This window comes from Eptesicus fuscus, chromosome 11 (genome assembly GCF_027574615.1).
Source record: "Eptesicus fuscus isolate TK198812 chromosome 11, DD_ASM_mEF_20220401, whole genome shotgun sequence".
NCBI lineage: Eukaryota > Metazoa > Chordata > Mammalia > Chiroptera > Vespertilionidae > Eptesicus > Eptesicus fuscus.
Window position 1 is genome coordinate 78883262 of NC_072483.1, and position 18096 is coordinate 78901357.

An 18096-nucleotide genomic window follows, 5' to 3' on the forward strand; every position below is an offset into this window, starting at 1 on the left:
AAAATTTTCCTCCTAAGCCAAAGTACACATTAAGAGATAAATTTTTACCTTGTAATGTAGAATAAAACCAAGCAAACTCTATTCCATACATGTTCTTAATTTTTCAATTATTTTTTTCTTAAAATTCACAGTAGTCTAAAGAAGTTTAATGACACTGGTCCTGTCATTTCTTGCCATACGTATTACATAGCAAGAGTATTTGCGATAATAAAGTGGCTGACATATTTGTTGTCAAAGTATGATTTAGGACACAATTATAAATATTTAGTTTATGGATTGATTCTGTACCTTGCCATCTCTTAGCCTACCTGGTCTTTCTTAGATTAATAAAATACATATCCTTTAGTGTCAAAATCCATAGTTCTGGGATATCCTCAGCAATCTGGTTCTGCTACAGGGTCAAGTTAGACTGGAAATAAGACAATGTTAAGGAAAGAAGCTTTCTTTGCCCAATCCACCTCCCAAGGCCTCCATTTGTAAAAAGAGTACAGACCAGAAATCCTGTGCCCTACTGAGTCCTTTCCATGCTTGTAGCCTATTGCTGAGCTTTAGTGTCTTCATTTTCAAAAAATGGGGACCAAAAAACCTGTCTTCCCACTCACAGGAGTGATTCGAATATTTAATGAGATTAGCAAAGTACTTTATTACCTACAAAACATACACTTGATAATGATAGCTACTTTGTACTGAGCATTCTCAATTCTATGGCAGTTCTAGGAACAATGGTGGAAGCTTTACATATGTAAGAGTATCTTTTTTAATCCTCAACACAACCCTGCTCTGTTATTATAATTAAACTCAATGTATAAATCAGTTAATAGAAGCTCAAAGATGTTGGTTGATTTGATTTGCTAAGGTCAAATTTGGAAAGGGGAAGAGTAAATTCAATCGTACTTCCAAACTGAGTCTTTTCTTTCCTTTCTGCTCAGAGCTAGCCCATTATCTCATATCCTTAAAAATGGTCGGTGTGATTAAGGGTGAGATGGTGGTGGGGAAATCAATGAATCATCCATCTGTCCCTGCAGCAAAGCTAACAAAACACCCTGATAAAATCTATGCTTGTATTTTACAACAGACCTTAAAAATCCTGGGCTTCATACATTGTTTTTTTATATCAAATATAAGGTGCAAAGTAAAAAAATAGATGTTTTAGAAGCAAGAATACAGTATGCTATCCCAACCATAGATTTTCCCTAATTTCTATTCTACTCATAACGCATATAGACAAACCAAAAATGACAAGGAACAGGAAAAACATAAGAACTTACTTTGCTTTTGGAAAACAGCCAAGAAACAATAGAAATTTCTTTTTAGAAGTGGAGAAAAACATTTTTCATAGTAGCTAATGTGCCTTCCTTAGGTATTAAGACGCATTTCTATTTATAACCTTAATACAACTATTTTTACGCTTTATAAAAATCAAGTCTTCCAGTAAAAATGGCATTCCACCCCACTAATCTTTAAATCCCATCACTAAATTTCTAACCTCTTGGGACATTCTGCACAACAGATGTTAGTCACTGGAATGAACTGCTCAGAAAAGCAGCACTGCCTCAGCTGTGATATGATTTGGTAGTCAATATTCTTGTTCTCCAGGAAAAGCATTTCATGAGCAGAGACACTGGACTCCTTGTGCTTTCATCGATCAAGAGAACGTTTCTGAGCAGCTTCTGAGCAAACATTTCTTAACAGGTTGATCACAGATCTGGGGTCTTCACTCCTCATAATGGCACTGCCAGACACAATCATGTTAGCTCCTGCCTGGAAGAAGTAAACACTTAATTATGCTTCTAAGAAAGACACAGAAAAGCCTAAAACAGAATTCCTGGACTCGAGTTTCTATCCTTGCATCTGTCAGTCAGCACTTAAACTGTACAAAAGCCACTTTGAGATGAACAGACTGAAACATTTCAATCTGGTTCAACGAAGAAAAAAGTTAAAATGCTTAACAAATAAGGCTGTGAAATTGTTTTTAAATGTTCTAAGAAATCATTGACTTTTTAAGTAATAAATTCTAAATAAGCTATACTGCATCTCTGCTAACAATTATCTTTAATCCTCAACTCTATTAAGGTTTTTCCAATATATACCAATATCTCCATAGCTACTAAAAAACTTATCTTTTAATCTTGAATTATGTAAATGAATTGGTAGATAGTCTGAGAGGACAATGTTGCTAAAATGTGAAGCTATCGATAAAATATGGCAACATTCAATAATTTCTCATTTTGAGGCCAGAAGGAATGAAACGTCTTCTCGCTCAGGCTTCACTGCAGCCAAAATGGTTTTAAGGTGGCTTAAAGAATCTCAAGGTGTTCTTAAATATAAAAATAAAAAGAAAGGAAAGCAAATAATACCAATCAAAATTTAGCTCTGTGCTTCCTAGGATTTGACTTGAGGAGGGAAACCCAATCCATGACGTGATTCATTGCCAATGAAAGGGGAACCACTGAAGCTGAAGAAGATGTTCCCAGTGAGATGCTGTCACTCTGTGATACAGTGTACTACACGTCTAAGAACATTCCTCATAAAAATGAAAAAAAATAATCAGTTTTACAGTGCTACAATTTAATACATCTTTTAATGTAAACAGGAATAGCATAATGGCAAGGAGTTTAGCAAAAATGAATTCCACAGGGAGTCAAAGCATATATGCTCACTGAACATTTGGGCAGTTCCTCTTCCATAAATACTTAGCACAGCCCAGCTTGTGACAAGTACTAAGCAGAAAAGTGCGGCATTTATACAAAAACGAAGTGCAGATCAGACAAGGCTGTTCAGTAAGAACAGGCCACTTCAATCACCTGCAGTGCTATGGGAAGGGCTGGCACCTCTTAATGAAGCTCAGGATCCTAACTCAGCTCAGCTAACTACTCAGAAAACTCATTCCAGTTCGACACAGAGGGTTAGAGGTGTCCAGAGATCAGATCCAGAATTTCAACAAAAATGGCTCTAGTCAGTTCTTACAAGAGACAAATTGGTAATTAAAATACCTAAGTTCTACAGAGTAACAAATTTTTTCCCTTTATAAGAAGGTATGCTTTCTTTCTCTATTTGGACAAATGACTAAACCAAGGCCCTGGAACTTAATGTCTTCTAAAGTCTGGCATTCAGTATATTCTTTTTCAAAAGGGAACTTTCTTCAGCATTACTGAGATAACCAAACTTACTATTTAATGATTATGTGATTTTAGAATATTCACTTATTGCTCCTTATTTTCCTACTAGTGCCCTGGTGCACAGATTCATGCACACTGAAAGGAAATTAATTAGAAGGTGGCCAGCAGGGTGGGGCGAGAAGGGCCGGACACGCCCTGGAGCCAACCTCCTGCGGTCCCTCCCTGGCCGGTTGCACCTAGGGTGACGTTGTGACTAGAAGGACATCTGTGGAATGAGTGGGGTCCCTGGCCTGCAGGGATCGGGCCAAAACCAGCTCTCTGACATCACCCGAGAGGTCCCAGCGTGCGAGAGGGCACTCTGCAAAGTTGCTGTCTACAGGGTGTGGAACGCAAACGCAAGTGTGCAATAAACCAGATTTGGGGCCGACAGTACCCCAGCAACAACATAATACATGGCAGGTGGAATCGCACAGCCCTGCAAGGAATCAGGCTCCCTCCTCTCTGGTTTCAGGGTGCGTCAGTCACCCGAGAACCGCCACTGCCAAGTCACTGCAGCTCAGCAGCTCCTGCATTGAGTGTCTGCCCCCTGGTGGTCAGTGCGCATCATAGCGACCAGTCAGACACAGCATATTAGCCATATATATATATATTTTATATATATATATTTTGCAGGTTCCCCGGCCCTGGTTGGAGTGCAAGCAGGAGGCAACCAATCGATGTGTCTGTCTCACATAAATATTTCTTTCTCTCCTTCTCCCTCCCACTATCTCTAAAAATTAATGGAAAAATATCCTCAGGTAAGGATTAACAAATACAAAAACAAAACAAAAAAAACAACCACACACAAACATTTCCAAGATAGAAAGGCAACTTAGGAAATGTAGAGGAAATCTCTTTGGCCCACAAGACAATGCCCTAGACATAACATTTGAGAGGAAAATGGTCCGAGTCACAGTTGAGGCACAGTCTCACCTCTGCACATTTATGGATAGTGTCAGGACCTACTCCACCATCGACCTCTATGTCCAAAGATGGGAACTGGGTCCGCAACCAGTGAACCTAGATATACACAAGGAAGTAAGTGACTCCTAAAGTAGATATGATGGGGATGGGGACACAACCAAATAAACAAAACATCAAACAGCCAATATCACCCACTAAAATAGGACTCCAAATGTCTCACACAGTAATTTCATAACAATATACAAACTGTGACTGGGGAAAACTTCCCTTTTAATATACTGAAACAAATTAAGTTTCCCAAAAGCAAGCTTTGTTCTTTTTGGCAAACGGCATTAAATTTGTCATGGCTTTTCAGAAAACATACTTCATGGTAAAAAGACAAAATCCTCAATATTCAATGAAAACTCCCCAAAGCTTTAAAGGCTATAGAAATAATGGTTTTGGCAGAAAATTTCAAGATTAAAATGTATCTTTTCTGATTTCCAGACCTAAATCTTTTACGGCATTTATCATAATGTATTAAATAATCTGTAGCATTTCCATCTCCCCACCTTCAGAACAGGGCATATACAAGTGACTCTATATATATTTATTGAATGAGCACCCATAAGAGTCTCACCCCAGAATCAAATCCTTCTTTTACCTTTGGCATCATATCTTCCATGAATTTCTGCCCTCCAAACCCAGGTTCCACTGTCATAACCAAGGCCATATCTATTTGATTAGCCCACGGTGCCAAATACTCAACTGTAGTTCCTGGTTTGATGGCAAGACCAACCTGTGACAGAGACAAAGGTGCTAAATCACATTAACAATCACTTCCACATTATATTTATTACTGTGGCATATCAGGCCCAGTAGAAATACTTAGTCTCAAAAAAGGAGAATACATACATAAATGGAATATGTAAATTGTTCAGACTATATAATTATTTAAAAAGTCAACTAGGCTATTAAATGTAAATGTTTCTAAAAAAGCAGTCATATTCAGAAGAATTATTACACATTATCATACTTATACAAAAAACAAGTTATACTTAATACACTGGCTTCCAAATGAAGAATAGCTGCCTAAGTCTGGTCTTAGAAATGTAAGAAATGCCTTCCACCAAATCTTCCCAACTCTGAGCTTGAGTAGTGTAAAACATTACTGTCATGGCTGACTTCTCACCTTCATCCCATTCTCCCGAATGTCTTTAATCAAAGCCCCTGGGTTCTCAGTAGCCTCGAGATGAAAGGTATACTGATTAGCTCCCGCTACCGCCATTGGCTTTACCCACTGTTCCGGCCTCGACACCATCATGTGCATGTCTAGAAAGAAAAGACACATCTCCTAAATATTACTGAAAGGAAATACCTGCCTCCTACTACTGAAGCCAACCTGTAGTTTTCCCCATTTGGTATACATACTCTTCTGGCATCACAATAATTATTAAATAATTACACTTCTGTATTAATAGCCTCCTTTTATCCTGAAGATTAGGATTTGGTTAAACACACACATACACACACACACACACACACACACACACATTTTTCCACAATAAGCATCTGTTGCTGTACATGAAAAGTAATTACTAGAAATCAGGAAACCTAGGTCATCTAGTATATATGACTCAAAAAGACCTTTTTTAAGTCATTATCTGTGAAAACTTGCTTCCTCATTTATAAAAGAAAGCTAAATTAAGTGATTCTCTTCACCAATATTTTATTGAGCACTTACTGCACCATTAACTATTTTAAGGCCCTACGGATAGAGCAAAACATCAAACAAAAATATGCTGTCATGAGGATTACATTCTTAGTGGGAGAGAAACCATAAAAAAAATAAGTAAATACAATACACACTAGGATGACAATTAACAAAGGCAGTGTGACAGGTGTAGAGCAATGGGGAGAGTAAATGAGGTCAGAGAGGCACGGGGTGAGGAGACAGTACTGAGCTCTGGAGGCCATTAGGTTTTATTCTGAATGAGATGAGAAAAACACCACTGGATTTTAAGTGAGGAAGTGACAAGATCTGACTTAGAAAGCCAAGGCAATAACCCAGGTGAGAAAAGATGACTGTAATAATTGAGGATATTGGGAAGTGGTGGGATCCTGGATATGTCCTGAACGTAGAGCCAACAGGTGTTGCTGTGGATTTGAGTTTGGACAGTGAAAGGAGAGGCAGAAGGGTGCAAGGATTGGGGCTGGAGTAACCAGAACAGAACTCCAATAACTGAGAGGCAAAAGTGCAGGAGGAAGCATGAATTGGAAGGGGAGAAGGACATGTTACTAAAAGAAGCCTGACATGCATCCTAATTCTGAAGCTTGAATCATATTAATATTATATTAGGCAAAACAGATCTGACCTTCTTAAACATCCTGACTTGTAACTTAATAACATTTAATAAGAAGAAGGCAGATTGCTAAATCAAGAAATAATCATTGTGAAGAAGAAAACAGTAAATACATACCCCTGTGCAGGATTGATGGTAGTGAGAAGACTTTTGAGTTTTTTGTTTTGCTAAAGGAAGCACATTTCTGACATAGCTTAACTTATTAAAGAAAAAAATTCTAGTATTTCAGAACTCAAGTAAGATTATGAAATGCACTAAGGCTTTGAAAAACTGTCAGGAAGAGTATACCACCTGACTAATGACACCAAGATTCAAGTTTATATTTCTAAATAAAAGGAAGAAAGACAGAACACATCTTAATAGATAAAACACTGTTTTTAAAAGATAGACTCTATTTGGTATTTCTTACTACTCTGTATTATAAATAGGAAAATTCAGTCTGGTTTAAAATATCTAGTTTACTCATTCCTTAAGTTACCAGACTGCTATGTCATTCCATTCTCCCATCCAGTAACCACTAGCCGCGCTCACTGGAGACTCTCCAGCGTTCAGGGACTCAACAGTTCAGTGAATCTGCCTGTAGTTAAACACACCGAGATGAGCAGTTCCCAAATGTTCTATTATCAGGCTCCCTTTACACTTAAAATTACTGAAGACCCCAAAAAGCACTGCTGATGTGGGTTGTATTTACCTGTATTTAATGAATTAGAAATTCAAATTAAAAAATGTTGACCAGCCACTGTGGCTCAATGGTTGAGCTTCGACCTATAAAACCAGAACATCACAGTTTGATTCCCAGTCAGGGCACATGCCTGGGTGGCAAGAGGCAGCCGATTGGTGGTTCTCTCTCATCATTGATGTTTCTGTCTCTCTCTCCCTCTTCCTTCCTCTCTGGAATCAATAAAAAATATATTAAAGAAAAAAAAAAGAAAATGTTTATGTCTACTTATCAATTCATTAAAAAAAATAAGCAATAAATTTATGATGTTAATGTAAGAGTGTTGTTATTTTACATTTTTGCAAGCCTCTAACATCTGACTTAACAGAAGACATCTGTATTCCTACATCTGCTCTACATTCACTCTGTTACAATATGTTGTTTTATATGAAGAAAAGTACATAAGAAAGGGAGGTGTACATTAATAGCCTTTTCAGACAAGTGTGGATATTCTATTTCTACATCAAAACTCAGCAAGCAAGTGGTACTTTTAAAAAGGTTGGCTGAAATGTGGAATTTGTAAACCCTACCAGTGACCTTTTCTACTTTGTTGCACTAAAACCTGTTAATCTATCTTATAATTTGACCATTCAAATTATAAGTACTGGTTCACTGAATTACACAAATCTTCTAAGTAAGATACATTTCATTATATGCTATAAAAAAGCATATTTATTACATCACAACAGATCTCATCACTACAGAAAAGCTCTTAGTAGTAGGAATTAGTCAAGCTCATAGCAGCAGATACATGTTTATCAAAATTCTAATTTTCACTTACAAGCTCTAACTTTATCAGGGAGCAACAAAAGCTAATCCAGTCTTTTCCTTGCAGTGACAGGCTAATTTAGTTATTATTATTTTTTAAATGTCAGTAAAAACACAAGTCTGATAACCACAGTTCAATCTGTCAGTTCTTTCAAGTGAAAATGGTGTTCATAACAAAAGCAGATAGTTCAGTCACAACAGAAACAATGGCCTAAGAGGTTTTCCTTGAGAAAACCATCACACTCCAGCATGCAGCAGAGGTGCCTTGTATGTACATTCTACTTTGTCACACAAAATATTAAAAAGATATGCATTCAAGGATCAAGATTTACTAAAATTAATCACTTGCACTACCTCATCACAGATACTATGAACACATCACGATGAAGAATGTTAATGACTACTTATAGAGTTGAATACCACTGCCTTGATTTGAGCTAAGGCAGCAGCAGACTAACTCACCATTGCTTCCGCATCCTCAGTACAAATATGGCAAATAATACTGTAATATAAAGATAGTTTTGACCTCATACACCAACTGAAAGGGATTTCCATGGATCCTCAGACCAAACTTGAAGACCAATGATCTGGATAATAGCAAAAACAGACTTTTCCTACCACTTTGTTCTTTAAATGGTTATTCACACCCAGGACTAAGATTAAACAGTTAAGAACTCTAGCAGTTATACATACAACTTGTGGTTTAGTTCCTAGAATATATTCACGTATCAATTATCCAATAGCCAAGATCCAAGAACAAAAACACACTTCTTAATTAAAAAAAAGCAAAGATCACAAAATGTAACATTAAAGCACACACAGTCCATTCCTCTTTATTTTAGACCCAATTCTAGAAAGGTTAATTTGTGACTTTATCAGCAAATAAACTAAAACAAGAAAAAGCAGATTGTATGTGGTGGTGGCAGTAGGGTTGGTAAGAGGAGAAGCACTGATAGTAGGAGACACAAACAGCAGTGAGAAGTGACACCAGGCGACCAAATAAAAGGGAGAGAAAGGGGGGGGGAGGGGGAAAGATTTTTAAAAATCCATACACAAAGCCAGAAGCAGGACTCTGTGGCCACTGTATAGGGGGGACAGACAAGGCTACTTATTTCATCCACCTCTGATAGTCAGAAGAACAAATTTATATTGGAAAATTCCATTATTTGGAAATTGCAAAACGGTGAACATGTTGATGGAACACTGTTTTCCTCTTGCCACATAAATTAGGTGATAATGTACATTTTCTTTGGTTCACTCAAAGTGGATGGATACTACCGAGAGGCTCTGTCCAACAGCACTTTCTACAACGATGGCAATGTTCCATAGTGGTATTATACAATATAGTAGTCACTAGCCACGTGTGGCTGAGAACTTACAATACCACTGAGAAACTTACGTAAAGAGATTTGGCAAGTGAGGCACTGCTAGCTTAGTTTAAAAGAGCAGCAACAATATGTGGGCTGAATTCATTTTCCATTAGAAGTACTAACTTCTAGGTTACTGTGTGATCTTATAAACCTTAATTCACAATATCCTACAGCATTGAAGTAGGAACATATATAGGCCCCACTTGCAGAAAGCTTCAATTTGCATGAAATAATTGGCTCCATTTCTAGACCATAAAAATCAATCAATTCATAAATTCATTTAACATTACACTGAGCCCCAATCTTGTTTCTAGGCTAGCTCTAGGAAATCTCTATAATCAAGGAATTTACAGTCTGATAAAAATAACCTCAGATTAAAGGAAGTTCTAAGAAGAATATCCAGAAGTTGATATGATAACTGGATAAGGGTTAACTTAAGATAAGGTGCTTAGAAAGGCCTCTCTGAGGAAATGAGAAATGATTCAAGGCTGAAAGATGAGGCAGACCTAGACAAGTGAATAGCTTTCCAGGCAAGAAATTAGCAAAAGTCCCAAGGCCCTGAGACAGGCAAGAGTTTGGCTTTTTATAGGCAGCCAATGAAGCCCCAGCACAGAGATAGGGGGAAAAGGGGTTCTAGATGAAATTGAAAGTTGAGAAATCAACCACCTTTTCCTTTACTTGAGCAACACATCCAGCTTCAGATGGCGTAACACCCACTTACCAAAGAAAGGGTCCTGGCCTAGCTGCTTTCGGAGGCTTTCTACCACAGGGTGACCAAAGGTGATGTTGGGAACAAAATGCCTACAAGACAAACAAAATCTTACTCTGAAAATATTTTCAATATGTATGCTGCTGGGGGTGGAGGGGAATGTCTGTGATTATACTATTTTTCAATTTAATACTTAACGTCATCAGTATTAAACAATACTAAAATTATCTGGATAATTTTGGATTTACAAAGTCGTATCTCCTTGATATTTGCACAAATCATAATAATCACATGATTTAACTCTGTAATTCATAATCCCTGACGGGTAGAACTAGAAAGATGACAAAATCAAAACCCAGAAGTTATATGACTTGCCCAAGTCATATACAGTGGAAACTCATTTCTCGAACTTAATTCATTCTTGAAGGCTGTTCGAAAACTGAGTCATTTTTTCCCATTAGAAATAATGTAAATTGAATTAATCCGTTCCAGATGCCAAATGATTCCGTTTTAACCTTTCTTATATACAGTACATGTCTATTGTACTGTTTAACCTATAAATAAACACTTTAAAAACAAAAAGGACATTAAATGTAAATTTATCAAAAAGGAAAGAAAATATACAGTAAAAAAATGAACATCTAGCAATAATTATAAGCAGCAACAAAAGCAAAAAAACATGAAAATATTCACAGCATAATATCCTGAGATTTTAACAGTGGTAAACTGACTCACATTTGCCCATTCTTTCCTTTGTTTGTCACCTGATATGCATGACTGATCATACAGGTATCAGCAGGAAAGGGTTGTCAGGTGGAGAAATTGTTCCAGATGGGAGATGTTCAAGAAAGAAGTCCCTCTGTACTAGTTAGAAAGTTCTGGACTGTAATATGGATCTTTCATATCCTAGACCACAGGGCATTAAATGACAGTTTATTTAAACTTTCAGCCTTATGAAGTAAACCGGTTATTATATGAAGAACATAGAATAAATAACTTCCTTAAGTCAACCAATTAATTATTTGTGGGGCAAGAGTCAAATTCAGTTTTCCAAGTATCAGACACAAAGTACTTAACCGTCCTCCTACTCCTGTTAGTCCTCAAGTTCTATTAAGCACCATTCTGGTTGCTTTAGAGGACTGTATTTTATAAAAAATACATGTAAGAGTCCCTGCCTAGCCCAGAAAATGCTACTATCTCATTGGCAAGAGATGCCTAATAACTCACCAGAATTCACGACCTACTGTTATTGTATAGTCGATAGGAAGCCAATGCAGACAACCAAGGACCACATTTCCCAACTCCCTTTACATCCAGGGGGCCCATATGACTAGTCTTCACCAGTGGACTGTGACTTTAAGTTATGTGTGTCACTGCAGAGACCAATAGGTCAAATAGTATTCTTTTTCTGTGCTCATTTTACCCTTCTGCCAATAAAGAAGCCCTTAAGGAATAACAAAGCCACGGGATAAACAGTCTATGGCCGGCTCTTGGAACAGACTGTCCAATCTCAGTGGGAAGGTGGGGGTGGGTGGGAAGAGATCAATCAAAGAACTTGTAATCCATATATGCATAACCCATGGACACAGGGGAGCAGGGGTGGGCTAGAAGGAGGCAATGGGGGAATAAAGGAATATATGTAACACTTCAACAATAAATATTTTTTTAAAAAGTCTATGCCACTGAACTTTATCATTGAAGGACATTCACACTGAATTGTTACATGAATGAGAAATAAACTTTATAATGTTAAGCCACTGGAATATAGGCTTCATTTGTTAAAAGTAATAGGTATTACCCTATATGAGGATTGCAAGAAAAGCTAAACAATAACAAGTAGACAAATATGAGGTAAAACCGGTTCCAGAGGCAAGGAGTATAGCATTTTACAAGAGGGGGGAAGATCATGAGATTTACAAAACAGAATTTTAAAGGTGGGAAAATAAAAGAAGCAAAGGCAGAAATAAACAAGTTATGCTCAAAGAAGGAGGAAAATGGTGTCGCCCAGATTGGTTAGTGTGAAAAAGGCATCAAATGCTGGCTCAGTGTTTAGATTTCATCCTGCTGTAAATATGAAATGAGGTTTTAAAATAAAAAGCAAATAAAAAATAAGATGCAAATAATAAAGTAGGAAGGGACTGGGCAGTAAATTGGAAGAAGGGAGGTAATAGGTGTTGGCAGATGGCAAGGAAAATAATAAAAACAAAGACAGGTAAAGGATTTAACCGGTAAGATGCGAGTGTGGTGGAGAGAATACACCATGGTTAAGATTTTAAGCTTGGATGACAGGCTGAATGAGTGTTAAAGTGAGATTTTAACAGTTTAAACTTATATGGACCAGGCACCATTCTAAGCACTTTCCATATGTTAACTCATTAAAACTTACAAGTCTATGAGGTAGATACGACGTTATCTGTATTTTATAGATGAGGAAAAGAGGCCCAAGGTCACACAACCAGGTAGTGCTGGAGGCAAGCGTTAAATGCAGGCAACCTGGCTCCAAAGTTCAAGCTCTTTACAGTCTCACCTGCCCCTCCACCAACACACTAATAAGGAACAGAAAAAGCAAGTCCAGGTGAGGAGAGTTAAGAGGGAGAGGTCAGGATTCAGGACACACCTGGGAGGAGCCTGTGAGATGGATGGGTACAGACACTTTCACCTTGGTCCTTGGAGGTTGGGGTTTTAGCATTTAGGAAGTCATCTAACATTTGCCTAAGAGCAATGATTGCTAGGTTATTCCTAAGAGGATTATCATGATTACTTACAACTTGGAAGTAAAGGTTAGAGAAGGAGGCAGTGAGGCTTAATGAATATTATACAACTCTGGAACTGACAGATTTGTATTTCGTTTACTGTTTTTTTTAATTTGCTGTCTGGCCTTGAAAGTACAGGCATACCTAGTTTTATTGCACTTCACAGGTGTGTTTTTTGTTGGTGGTGTTTTTTACACAAACTGAAGGCAAGACCCCCCACCAGTAAAAAGATAACGAGGACTCACTTTATTGCAATCCTCACTTTATTACAGATGCCTGGAGTGGAACTCAGTATCTCCGAGGTATGCCTGTACGTTTGTTGTCTCAAATTTAGGTTTCATTTATCATGAAAATAAGCATCATCACATCTTGAGAAAACATGAGACTGGGACAAATATAAATATACTTTTACTTCATTGAGAAACAGAAGCAGACTGTATAAAACTACTGACGCCCAAATTATATGATAAATTGTGCTACTGAAGATCAATTAAATGCACCACGTTCACCAAGTACACTGGGAGAACAAAAATGCACCAATACCCCAAGAAACCAAAGGCTTATACCTAAACCATAACAATAAAAAGGCTACAAACGCAAACATGAATTCAGGGTGACCAAAATTTGCTTGACAACAGTAACCAGGTGAACACTTACAATAGAAGGATTTACAGGCTCTATTCCAAGCCTACTGACACCAAAGAGGGGCTGGGAATCTGAATTCTTAAGTGCTCAGGGGGCTCTTATCAGACCAGCTTGGAAAACACTAAAATATTTCACTTTAATGAAGAAAAAGTTTATCAAGAAAGTCTGCTTCATTATTACATTACCGACTTTTTTTCCTTTAGGGTACTTTTGGGAGTAAAGTTTGCAAAAAAAAAAAAAAAATTTTTTTTTCAATAAAAAAGTCTTTTCCCCCAGAAAACTACTGAAATTAAACTATATTTACTACAACACAGGATACAATTATTTTAATTCTCATCATGTTCCATCAACCCTAAGCTTTGTTTACAATTGTCATGCAATATATTTTAGACATATCAAGCCTTTACCAGATCTCTCAAAAAGGCAAAGATGATAAGAGACGGACTAACTTTGATATAAAACGTCGAAAGACTGTAACCAGAAAACAATTCCTGTGAACCAGGAATCACAAACTCATGTGCTTACAAGGACCAGCAGGTAACATGGAGAAGCAAAACAGTGAATAAAGAACATCTGGCCTGGCTAATAGTGGCTGCCATTCCTCTCCAGCCTATTGGGGCCTTGTGAGACTGGACCAGTACTGGCAAACCTCTGGATGCTTTTCAAAAGTCAGATTATTGGTATTAATATGAAACCTCCCCAATTTTAAATTCTGGTAATTAACTTAAAAATTGCTTATTTGCAACCTAGCCGGTTTTGCTCAGTGGATAGAGCATCAGTCTGCGGACCAAAGGGTCCTGGGTTCGATTCAGGTCAAGGGCATGTACCTTGGTTGCAGGCTCCTCTGTGGCCCAGGGCCCTGGTCGGGGCACATGCAGGAGGCAACAATCGATGTGTTTCTCTCACATCGATGTTTCTGTCTTTCCCTCTCTCTAAGAGATCAATGGGAAAGTATCCTCAAATGAGGATTAACAAAAAAAAAAAAAGAAAAAAAAAAAGAAGAAAGAAAAGAAAAAGAAATTGCTTATTTGGTCTGTTTCCACACATAGGACCAACACATTTCCAGTTACTGTCCTGTCATGATGCATTTATACGTGTTCTAACTTTCTTTTCCTCTTGTCCTTTATTTCAAATATCTAACCACACCAGTGCCCCACCTCCCACAGGGTTTCCAGAACTTGTTTCTGACTTTCAAGATGAAGACATTCAGTTTTAATCAGAAGAGAAATGGAGTCTTAGTGGGAGAGTGGGGGGACGAGAAAAGAACAAACACACCCAAACTCAATGTAATGTTGGAGATTTTCAAAGGGAGCCAGGAGAGAAAAGCATGGAAACAGTAGCTGGAGGGAAGGTAAACCCTGGGGAAAGGAGTCCACCTCCACCCTCTCCCTCCTCCCCTTTCATGCCCCCCGGCCTAGGGGACACTGCAGCTCAGCCTGGCTTTACCTCTTCTGGTGGGACAGCCAGGAAGGGGCTGAACCTGCTTAAACCGGTTTCCTCCTTTGTAATAGGGTAATAGGAATAGTAGCTGTTAGCTCAAAAAGGGGTGAAGCTTAAAAGGGAAAGGGTTTTTAAGTGGTGTATGCAGAATTTAGTTCTTCCGTACTAAGATGTTTCTTGCAGAGGGGGAGATGGGTCAATAAAAAACAAATACTTTCATCTTAATCTTGGGATTATGATACAGCCTTTCATTTATTGGATCAACTATAACTAAGCTTGCCATGGTGCTTTACCCGCAGAGAATAGAGCAGAGCGAGAAAGACAGATTCTGTTATCAGGGAGCTTACAGTGTAGCAGCAGAGATATGAAATAGGAACAAAAATAGTGTGTAAGATATTAGTTGCTCTGTAAGGACAGAGAATGTCTCAGTCATTCTCTGTAAGCCCACTACCCACAGAGGACATGTATTTCTGAGACAACACAGCTGTTGCATGCTTCCCACCCTGGCTCCACCATTTCCTAGCTAGGAAACCCCTGAGAGGGACTTCATCTCTTTGCATGTGACTCCTCACCGTCAAAAGCTGGTGCTCAGGACAGCACCCACCTCTCCAAGGGGTGTGAGTTAATTCACAAAAAGCACTGGGACAGAAATAGCTAGGAGCTATTGTTATCATTAATATTCCCAGTTTCGGTGAGCACGACTTACGTAAAGCCAAACTGTTCTCTGTGTCTGACAGACTACATCCTAGTACATAGCCATGTAGCCTGTTCCATCCTGAAAGGCCTGGGTGTCTCTGACACAAAAATGTTAGCTACCCATCGCTGCCGTCCACACTCCGTTCAGTGATATCACCTGTGAAAGTTCAGGGCTTCCAAGCACAGCTGTCCAAAAAAAAGTACAGAAGTAGAACGACATACGATAGCAAACTAAAAAAAAAAAAATCAAGCTTTTGTGAGAGGTAATATGTACTAATTTTCTTAACACTCTTTGCCTAGAATTCCGGAGCACTCGAAGGTCAAGATTTTGCCATTATCAGGTGGTCAAACCTGTAAGGTAACGGAGTGGAAGGAAAAAGAGAAGCCACGGATTTAACCACGCAAAGGAAGACAAAACTCAATTATAAGAGGAGCGGCGTTACACAGAGAAGTAACGGATCCTCTTTTGTAAATAACACAACTTGCCAAGGTGCAGGAGGGCACGCAGAGATCTTACCCCTTTGAAGTAAAGGCATCGTCCTACCCCAGCCCTGGGTGAAGGCTGTGAGGATTTTAGGGCCAGTCATCCGCGGGGCTCGGAAAACTGCTTGGCAAACCCACGCAGATCCAAGTTGCAACTGGAGAGCGTCTTACCGCTTTCCCCAGGTTCGGTCCTCGTTTTATAATCAAATTAAGACACTAGCATCATCCTGGTTCCAAACAGTATCAGGTGCTGCAATCACAGCGCTTAAATAAGACTTACAAAACAAAAAGCAAAAAAAAAAGCCAAAACACAAAAACGGACTCCCCGGAGAGCAGGGTCCCCGAAGGCAGCCAGCAAAACCACAATTCGAACCATGATCCCACCAACCCTTACGAATCTACGACCGGCCGGGCGCCGTGAACGTGAACCCGTCCCACCTCGTTTCCTCTCCCGACGATGACTGGGCGGCAGGTTCCACGATGACTCGCATTTTTTCTCACGCCAATGACACCAGCTCAACGAGGTGAAAGGGCGAGTCCGGGGAGGGGCCCCCAGGTGCCCAGGTGGGGAGACCCCGGCTTGGCCACCAACTCCCTACATTATATGACCTTGGGCAAGTCATGCCTATCCCCTCGGGCCTCAGTTTCCCTCACCGAAAATGAGAGAGGCGTCCTGGAGACTGAAGTCGCTTCCGGGTTGCTGAGGGCTAGACGACCACTCGCTACGCCGGGAGCGGGGGAAGAGAGGCCCGGACGCCGCCTCAGCTCCGCTCCGCTCCCGGCAGGGCCTGGGGCCCCCAGCCCGGCCCCCTGCTGGTGACCGCGCTCGGAGCGACGCGCTCCGCGGTACTGGGGCGCCGCGCACCCAACAGGCTCTCTCCATCCAGGCGCGCCCACCCCGCCCGCGCGGCCAGCCGGACCCGAGCCCCGCGGAGTTACCCGTCCATTACATCCAGGTGCAGATAGTCGGCCCCGGAGTCCAGCATTCGGAGGCACTCGGCGCCCAAATTGGCCAGATCGCTGTTGAGGATGGACGGCCCAACCTTGCAGCCCGACGCCATGGTGCTGGTTCCCAAGAGCAAGTTACCTCACGAGTCCCGGGCAAGGCCAAGGCGTCGCTCCGATTGGCTGCGCCGTTCTGACGCTGCCTCTTCCCCCCTCAGAGTCTTCCGGGCTCCGCCGGAAGCAGCGGCCCGGGAGGAGGAAGTCCCGCCTCCCGGTGGGGGGCGGGGCCTCGCATGAAGGCCCCCGGCCTCTGACCTTCCTTTTTAAAAACCGGCTCTGGTCCTCTCACAACTCGAGTTTCTTCATCTTTTAACACCTTACCTTCCTGTAGTTTCTTTTCCTCCTTGCTGTACTATCTGTTTCTCCATCATTTGTGTGCCTTTCCTTTCCATCCCCTGTCACCCTTAATAAACACAAAGCAAAAACCACTTACTTCTTCCTTATTTCTCTCTCCTTGAACTGGTCCTAAAAGCTGAAGGAGTCAGCTTTAGGGCGGAATCATAGCTCTATTAGACACTGGCTGGGTGAGGTAACCCAAAATTAATTTTAGACTATAATAAGGATTAAAAAGCATGTATTTGAGCAACAGCAGCTGTAGGAGATACAGACCCTGGTAAAACCTGAACTGTGTTCCCCTGAGACAAAGGGGAAACTGCTGTCTATGAGGAAAGTCCCTGCTCAAGTTTTCAAGTAGGTCCATTTTATGTAAACGAGGTACCCCAAATCGTACACATCTGATTGGTCTGAATCGTGGAGCCCTGATTGGTCAGCATTATGCATCCTGATTGGTCGTTATGGGGGCAGTTCTGATCTGACTGGGCTGGTCTTAGTCCATTGGTGGCAAATGAAACCTCTTATGGTAGTTGACTCAGTGGGAGTCAATGAGCAGGGCATAGAGCAGGAAGCTTAGAATTCCTCTGTGGTTCTTCCTGGCACAGCGTATATGAGAACCCCCTGTCGGCAAATGGCCACTAGGCTCTTATTATTTGACTGACTTATTCACTGAGCATAACACCCTCTAAGTCCATCCATGGTGTTGCACATACCATGTGATTTCACTTATATGTGAAATCGAAAGAACAAGA

General features: G+C 40.1%; 1 protein-coding gene across 1 annotated transcript; it reads right to left on the minus strand.

The window, feature by feature from the left end:
• Positions 1-33: 33 nt before the first annotated feature.
• Positions 34-17093, minus strand: RPE (ribulose-5-phosphate-3-epimerase). The gene is made up of 6 exons (XM_008145212.3): positions 16946-17093; positions 10002-10081; positions 5254-5393; positions 4726-4860; positions 4092-4178; positions 34-1761 (listed from the first exon to the last, which is right to left on the minus strand). Exons 1-6 carry the CDS (start codon positions 17065-17067, stop codon positions 1639-1641), a joined length of 687 nt encoding a protein of 228 aa, XP_008143434.1. The 5' UTR covers positions 17068-17093; the 3' UTR covers positions 34-1638.
• Positions 17094-18096: the final 1003 nt, after the last annotated feature.

Bases quoted from the DNA above. Each gene is read 5' to 3' on its own strand.
- RPE (XM_008145212.3), bottom strand. From the start codon at position 17,067: ATGGCGTCGGGCTGCAAGGTTGGGCCGTCCATCCTCAACAGCGATCTG. The intron at 10,082-16,945 runs GTAACTCCGCGG...TTTGTCTTGTAG, and splicing joins CACCTGGATGTAATGGACGG to GCATTTTGTTCCCAACATCA. The intron at 5,394-10,001 runs GTAAGTGGGTGT...TTTTCTTTCTAG, and splicing joins AGGCCAGGACCCTTTCTTTG to ACATGCACATGATGGTGTCG.